The sequence below is a fragment of the Typha angustifolia genome, chromosome 14, assembly GCF_048772165.1.
Source record: "Typha angustifolia cultivar Huaian chromosome 14, ASM4877216v1, whole genome shotgun sequence".
In the NCBI taxonomy this organism is placed as follows: domain Eukaryota; kingdom Viridiplantae; phylum Streptophyta; class Magnoliopsida; order Poales; family Typhaceae; genus Typha; species Typha angustifolia.
Window position 1 is genome coordinate 9,009,552 of NC_133252.1, and position 8,798 is coordinate 9,018,349.

At 36.2% G+C, this 8,798-nt stretch overlaps 1 protein-coding gene across 1 annotated transcript; it reads left to right on the forward strand.

Moving 5' to 3' along the window:
* The first annotated feature begins 6,998 nt into the window (after positions 1–6,998).
* On the forward strand, positions 6,999–8,472 carry LOC140776288 (probable transcription factor At3g04930). The gene has a single exon (XM_073119947.1). The coding sequence runs from the start codon at positions 7,088–7,090 to the stop codon at positions 8,339–8,341; it is 1,254 nt and encodes a 417-aa protein (XP_072976048.1). The 5' UTR covers positions 6,999–7,087; the 3' UTR covers positions 8,342–8,472.
* Positions 8,473–8,798: the final 326 nt, after the last annotated feature.

The following is an 8,798-nucleotide window of genomic DNA, read 5'->3' on the forward strand; positions in this document are numbered from 1 at the left end:
CTTAATAAGGCTAAGTCTAAAGTTTTTTTCGGATAAAAATTCTACTAGCATGTGTAACTAACTGTATCTTGAGTAACCTTCACATGCATGAGGGTAAATTTCTTTTAAGTTATTTGGGCCCTAAAATATCCCCCAATAGACTCCTTATCAAAGACCATGAGAATTTCATGTCTAAAAATAACCTTAAGCTTTCGGGATGGAAGAGAACTTCTCTCACCAAGGTTGGACATGTTACTTTGATTAACTATATCCTTAATTCTAAGCCCGTACACTTTTTATCATCCACTTGGACCCCTCTGGCATTTGTTAATCAAATCGCTAAGATCTTTTGTAGATTTTTATGGGACAAGTAGGGGTAGGCAAAGGGTCTACATTTGGTGGCTTTGGATACAATCATTAAGAGCAAGGTTGATAATGGCTTAGCCATCCGTGACCTTCTTTCTATGTAAGTGGCTCTTATGACTAAGAACATTAACAAGATCCTTAATAGGAAAGGTGGGACCTTAGCTCGAGTATTTGTGGCTAGATATGGAACCCCCCATCCATGGGATAAGAAAAGGCCTAGAAACTACTCTTGGACGTGTAGGCTAGTCCTTTCAACTTTAAAAGAGTAATTGTTGTGTCTTATTAAAAACATTCGCAATGGTAGGAATTCAAATGTGTGGAAGGATCCCTAGATTATGCCCACTCCTTTGGATTTCTAGCCTACCTTTTGCCAATGTTAGCTATAGACCTTCCATCACTAAGGTTGCTGACCTCATAGATAATGGCTCTTAGAACTTCAAGATGGTTTTTGGTATTTTTAACTCGATCCTCGGTCAATACATAATGAGTATTTCTCTACCCATAGGGAGCTGCTCAAATCTTTGGGTTTCGAGATTACACCTATCCAGCTAGGTCTCCTCTAAATCTTTGGATATCTAGCCTACCTTTTGCCAATGTTAGCTATAGACCTTCAATCACTAAGGTTGCTGACCTCATAGATAATGGCTCTTGAAACTTCAAGATGATTTTTGGTATTTTTGACTCGATCCTTGGTCAATACATAATGAGTATTCCTCTACCCATAAGGAGCTGCTCAAATCTTTGGGTTTCGAGATTACACCTGTCTGGCTAGGTCTCCTCTAAATCTGTGAACCGCTTTTTTTGGAACCCGAGCCCATTTGGGTTATAGTCCAATTGGGACGGTAGGAAAATTTTGTGGGCTATTTCGGTTCTCTCTAAAATAAAACTCTTTCTCTAGAAGCTCTATTGGGATAAGCTCCTCACCAAGGTCCACCTAGCCAATTTAGGGCTTGGCTCTGACACTACTTGCCCCGTCTGCTCACTTGAAACTGAGACCTCGACCCTTGCCCCGTCTGCTCACTTGAAATTGAGACCTCGACCCACCTCTTCTTCCAATATCAGGTTGCTATGGCCATTTGAGATTTTGTGAGGTACGCCAATATGCTTCCTTTTCTTGGGATCAATGGGCTGAGGGACTCTAGCTTAAGGAGGGGGAGGGGCTGCCTACTAAGCTCAAGGCCTGGCTGAAGGCTCTTATCGTTGTGGCATTGTGGTAAATATAAAAATATCGCAACAATGTCTTCTTCTCTAATGAAAGAGAGGGCCTTGGCTAGATTAACCGCCGAATCTTAACCTTAACAAATAAATATTTTGATCACAAATCTGTCTAACTCACAAAAATAGTTATGAAATTCTTATCCGGTGGAACCTACCTCCTCTTGGGTGGCTCAAAGTAAACACTAATAGGTCCTTTATCAACAAAGAGGAAATCGGAGGGGCTGGCTTTATAGTTTGACAGCCTAATTGTACTCCTATCTATATATGGTCAAGATATGGCTTCTTCACCTCAGTACTAACAACGGAAGCAGTGGCTGTGCATGAGGCTCTTACCTTCATCTAGAACAAGAACATTCCTAACATTATCGTTGAAACTGATTTGCTCTTGTTGGTGGACTGCTTAGATTATTCAAGTTCTTTTGATCTTCTGTAGTTTTTGGCTTTTGACTTTAACGAAACTTTTTGTAACCATGGAAGTTAATAAATATCTCTCTTTCTTAAAAAAAATTATTTGGTGGCTTATATGGAAGGAATGAAAAGACAAATTTTTCACTATGAGGCTAACAATGATATGCAAAGAAAAACTAAAACTAAACATGATGTCTCAAATACAAAATGCAATTGGATACATTTTTTTCTTTTTTGCAAATTATATGTAATATTGTAGGCAAATTTAATGCCAATTTTGTAAAATGCAACTAAGTAGTATATGAGCTTGTCATTTATGGTGATTTTGAGAATGATTCGCTCTCTAGATTAATTTATAACATTGCTATAGTGAACATAGTAACGTAGTACTGCATGAAACCTTCTAAAAAATGAACCATAATATTGCATAGATATCGAGTATGATACTAATAACTCAATTCGAAATCCTACTATGATATCAATTAATTCGCCATTATACAAGCAAGACAACCTCATTGGCGAAAAAAAAAATCCATCTTCTTCCATCCTATCTCACTAAAAGCATGGCGTCCTCTAAGGCTTTTCTTCTTGCTCTCCTCGTCTTCCTTCTCTTCTAGTCTACTTCTTTGTGCCGTTTTTCATGACCTCATTAGAGATCTCTGAAAGCTGGCGACGGTTGTAGCTGCGTTAACATGATCTACAGTTTTATAGATTTCATTATGGATACTAGATATCTTTCGAGGGAGGGAGTTGCTAATGGTTCCTTTAAAGGAATCTCTAGCTTTCCTACGCTGAGACTACTTTTGAGTACCCAACTAGTTGCTGCTCCGATGGCCTTCTTATGATCAACTTCATTGGTATGATATTATGGTTTACTAAATTTATATCTTTTAACACGAACATTGAAAGCTTTTGACAAATTATTTTTTTTATAGCCAATGAGTTTGGGTTTGGTTTCCTTTTCTCAATCCTTACTTGGATATGAATGCCAATTTCAACAATGGTATTAACTTTGCTGTTGCTAGAGCTATTGCACTTGACCAATCCTTCTTCACACAAGAGAGCACATTGCCACCTTTCACTAACAATTCCTTGGGTGTTCAACTTGGATGGTGCAAGCACCATCTCAAGATCATATGCTCATCAGACAAAGGCTAGTTACCTAGTTGCAAAATCTAATTAACTTTGTGCCTTCTTTATTTAAATATGCATACTAAATGACATATATACTTATGATCTACTTCATATATTACTGTATATTGTGCTGAAAATATCAAGCATGCACTCTTTTTCGTCGAAGAGATAGGCGATAGTGACTACAATTACGCGTTCTTCCCATAACAAACTATTCAAGAGGTGTAGGAAATAATCTCACTTATTGTGGAGAAGATAACAAATGTTGCAAGGGTAATATCTCTTTGTTTCATTTTAGATTATTCTTCTCTATACATTCTAAAAGGTAAAAAAAATTTTTATCAACAACACTTTTGATTTGTATGATCATAGGAATTGCTTGACATAGGTGCTACTAACTCATCATTCTTGAAAATTTCCCCATTGGATGCATGCCTAGCTATCTAACATTGGCGACCTACTCCTTTGATCTATCTACTTATGATAAGAACAACTACATTGCTGGCTTAAATGTCTTATCCCTCTTTTATATTACAAAGATAGTACAAGTCATACAAACTCTACGTATTTTCTATTCTCATACTGCCATTCTGTATGCAGACTACTTCAGCTCCTTCATATATCTAGGTATGTTCATGGAACTTATTTAAATGATAGATATATGTCATGGTTGTATAAGTACTTATATAACTAACATATGTAAAATTATGCTTCCTTTTTAGGGTTTGATAATAATACTTTGACCAAAGCATGCTACAGTGCCGGCAATTAATATAACTTCAATGGCAACAAGCTTTGCGGCTTATCAAGAACTTCATTGTGCAACAATCCATCAAGATATATAAGTTAAGATGGAATTCATCTAACTCAAGCAGCGTATAGGCTGATGATAAAGGAGATGATTGCAAGATTCACTTAGTCATTGGCAGATCTTCAAAACATTAGGAAATAAGTTTTGGACGTTTGGTTTTAGATTAGGTTAGGTTTTTGGTCTTTTAAGGTGAGCAATATGCCATATAAAAAAAGGAAATAAAAGAATAAAAAGGGAAGAAAAGAAAAGAAAAGAAAAGAAAAGAAAATGAAACAAAATTATAAAAGAAAGTCTATCCACAAATCCTTATTTTTTTTAGATAATTACAAATCCTTATTGTTCAAAAAGACTGCTCATATGTTTTTATTTTTCAGGTATAGTTTTATATCTGGATTTAATATTAGATTTTATTGTATAAAACTTGAGTGTCTTATATATATCATTCTTGTAGTTTAGGCTAAGAGAATTTTGGTAGAATTTACTTACTTGTGGTGTTCACTTTATTTTGTAAGTTCCTACATAATCATTCAATACCTCGTACAAAATTAGGCTACCATCTATAAAGGTTTGTTAGGTTTCCAAAATATTTCTAGGTCAATAAATCTGTACTTGTGGTGTTCACTTTATTTTGTAAGTTCCTACGTAATCATTCAATACTCCGTACAAAATTAGGCTGCCCTCTATAAAGGTTTAGGCTAAGAGAATTTTGGTAGAATTTACTTACTTGTGGTGTTCACTTTATTTTGTAAGTTCCTACGTAATCATTCAATAGCCCGTACAAAATTAGGCTGCCCTCTATAAAGGTTTGTTAGGTTTCCAAAATATTTCTAGGTCAATAAATCTGTACTTGTGGTGTTCACTTTATTTTGTAAGTTCCTACGTAATCATTCAATACCCCATACAAAATTAGGCTGCCCTCTATAAAGGTTTAGGCTAAGAGAATTTTGGTAGAATTTACTTACTTGTGGTATTCACTTTATTTTATAAGTTCCTACGTAATCATTCAATACCCCGTACAAAATTAGGCTGCCCTCTATAAAGGTTTGTTAGGTTTCCAAAATATTTCTAGGTCAATAAATCCTTACTTGTGGTGTTCACTTTATTTTGTAAGTTCCTACATAATCATTCAATACCCCATACAAAATTAGGCTGCCCTCTATAAAGGTTTAGGCTAAGAGAATTTTGGTAGAATTTACTTACTTGTGGTGTTCACTTTATTTTGTAAGTTCCTACGTAATCATTCAATACCCCGTACAAAATTAGGCTGCCCTCTATAAAGGTTTAGGCTAAGAGAATTTTGATAGAATTTACTTACTTGTGGTGTTCACTTTATTTTGTAAGTTCCTACGTAATCATTCAATACCCCGTACAAAATTAGGCTGCCCTCTATAAAGGTTTGTTAGGTTTCCAAAATATTTCTAGGTCAATAAATCTGTACTTGTTAGACAACCAAACTTGTAGTTAAGATAATTCAACACAAAGATAAATTATAATCTAAATAAATATATTAGCATATAAATATCCAAATCAATAATAATTATATTAGACCACTGCACAATATAGCATATAAGCCACAACAAATCATCAAATTTACGACTAACACACAAATAAAAATACAATCCAACATGTACAATATCTCCTATTATATAAATTCTAATATTGTGTGGGATACAAATATATAATATTAATACAACTCATCAATTCCTAAATAAACTCTCCTATATGTTCCATCTCACTTCTAGCTCATCTCATCTTTGCTTTAAAATATCTTTTACGATATCTCAAATTGTTATCAAGTACCACATATCTGACGGTTAGAAAAATAAATAAATAGTCATGAGCTAAGGCTTTAGTATAAACTTTATCCTAAATTAGTAATGCCAAACAAAAAGTAAATCATGTATAGAATAATATAAATAAGAAATGAGCTTATATTATAAATGAGCATGTTAATATACCTCCAATAATGTATAAATGTATAATAGGCATTATGCAATAAATGAGTATGTTATCAATAGTATATACATCATATAATTATATTGTAACTTTCTCAAATATATATAATAATATATTATGTATGACAACCATGACTATGCTACAACAATTGTAAATGTATTGTATGATAAATAACGACTACTTGATATATATATATATATATATATCAGATGATAATAGAATAAATGTATTTCTCAATATGTTAATCATTTATGTCAACTTTAAATAACATAATTATACTAGACTATCGTGTACAACCAATATTTAGTACCTGATCTCTAAAGCTGTCAAAATTATAAAGTCAACTTAAGCTCGGCTTGATAAGGCCCGATCAACCTCGACTTGAAAATAATTTCAAGCTAAGCTTGATCATGAGTTGGCTCCATCAAATTGGCTCAATAAGACTCAAAGTAATAATAATAATAATAATTTATATATATATATAATTATGTTATAATCTAAAATTTAATTAAATGGATTGTTATGTACCGTGATCTTATAGAGTTTATTTCGAAATTTTGATCTTATCATATCTTTTCTAATTATATGAATATCTCTATTAGTTTATATTTTTTAATTAGGCTTTATTTTAAGTTTGATCTAAACCTAAATTAAAACATATATTATTTACATAGATACCCATTAGATTACTTTTCAAGTAAATTTCAATAATTTAATAAAAAAAATAAAAATACCATTAATTAAGAAAAAATTATTAAACCTAGAATAGGGATTTTTTTTTTACGTCTAAATTGTCAAATTTAAATTTTAAAGTTAGTCTACTCCAAAGGATATCAATACAAAATATAAGAGATTTAAAAGGTATTTATGTAAAGTCGTGTATTTTAAAGGGTATATGTATAAATATCATGTACACAAGAAAGTATGAAATATGAGATTTGTTTTTCAAGAGTATATGTGCTAAAAGACCCAATTTAATATTTTTCAGAGGGGTGATATGAAATTAATCGCTTTGGGAGGGCGTATATGCATATCTTTCTTCCATATTCATGTTGACATCACAATCGTCTATTCCCCATCGAGCAGCTGAAATTGGCAAACATCACTCCGACCGAGTCCTGTCCAATAGCCGTGATCTAACCCTAACCCTAATTTAATCCAACCTAAGATCTAAACCCAATTCTTCCCCAAATCCTGTTCAAGAGTACAGGGGAGATGCCTACCGCCGAAGAAGAGGAGCGTGCCGTCTTCGAGGACGACGACGACGACACCGACGGCGACGACAGCGAGGACGAGGAAGATGAGGAAGACGACGAGACCACCGGCGACCTTCCTGCGGCGGCGCCACCTCCGCCGGCTCCAAAGGCTGAGGAGAATTCCAGCGATTCTATCGCTCCTCCAACCTCGTCTTCCTCCGATCCAACCTTAAACCCTAATGCTACTCCTGACCCTAACCCTAGCACAGCCCCGAACCCTAGCCCTGACCCTCCCTCCGATCCCCCTCAGAACGGCGCGATCACCGTGGTCCCCGTCCCCATCGCCTCGGCCGCTCCTAGCTCCGCCGCCGCAGCGGCCGCGGCGTACGACGAGTCCCGCCGTCTCTTCCAACGGCTATGGACCGACGAGGACGAGCTCATCATTCTTCGAGGCTTCTTGGAGTTCACGACGAGGCGAGGCACCGCCTTCGCTTCCCACCAGTACGACACCGGCCCGTTCTACGAGGACATGAAGAAGCAGCTACAGCTCGAGTTCAGCAAGAACCAGCTCATCGAGAAGCTTCGCCGTCTCAAGAAGAAGTACCGGAATTGCGTGAATCGGATTCGCACTGCAGGGAAAGACTTTGCCTTTAGGAGCCCCCACGAACAGGCAATTTTCGAGATTGCGCGCAATATCTGGAGCCCTAGTATCAAGAGGGCTCGTGAAAGCGACGATGACGATTTCAACACCCCGAACAGTGCTGATGCCCCTGATGTTACGGTTGGGAATGATGGAGATGGTCGGGTGTCGAGGTCAAGGCGGCGTATTAGGAGGAGAGCAGTAGAAGAGTCGGTGGCAGCGGTGGCAATAGAGACGGCAGCAGCTGCAGGAGGAGGAGGAACAGCTGTGCCTGTGACAGTAACAGTGGAGAATTCTATCCCAGCAACAACTCGTGCAACTTCACTTCCGTCTGCCATGAACTCTGGAATCGTTGAGGAGACGGTAAAGAATTGCCTCTCACCGCTGTTTAAGGAGCTAATCAACTCAGCAATTGGAGGGCCTCTTGGTACCGGGCTTCTTGGTGGGGCATTGACGATGTCTCCTCTACCATTGAATCTTGATAGCAATTCAATGAATGCCTCAGTAGCACCCGTCAATGAGAAGTGGAAAAAGCAGCAAATTCTGGAGTTGGAGGTCTACTTGAAGCGGATAGAGCTGCTGGAAGACCAGATCAAATCTACTTTAAGGGAGCTCAAGTCCTCAGGGACTTGATTAGAGGTTCTTATTTCAAAATCTTGTAATTTAGGTGCTGATTTCTTTTGCTTTTAGTTTACAATTCTTGCTAGTTTGAATGAACTTATTACTTAAAAGGTGTGGACTTTAAGAAAAACTAGCTTTTACTCTCTGATGATATCTATTAGGATTACTTGCTTTCCTTTTACACTCTTACAAAATAGAACTTTAGGAAGATAGGTGTACTCGGAACGACTTGATTATTCTTATTCACCAATTTCTCTAATATTTAATTAGAGCATCAGATATCTGTTTTATTTATTTCTCTTTTCAAAAAGAGATTTTTGAGTTAATTTCGGACCTTCATGTGTAATATCTTAACATTCCGACAAAGTTTTCATCTTTTGGGTTCCTCCGCCTTCTATTCGTTTTTGTTTTTTGTTTTATTCTTAAGAAATCTAATAACTTTTCATGATATAATATGCTTAAAATTGTT

Bases quoted from the DNA above. Each gene is read 5' to 3' on its own strand.
- LOC140776288 (XM_073119947.1), top strand. From the start codon at position 7,088: ATGCCTACCGCCGAAGAAGAGGAGCGTGCCGTCTTCGAGGACGACGAC.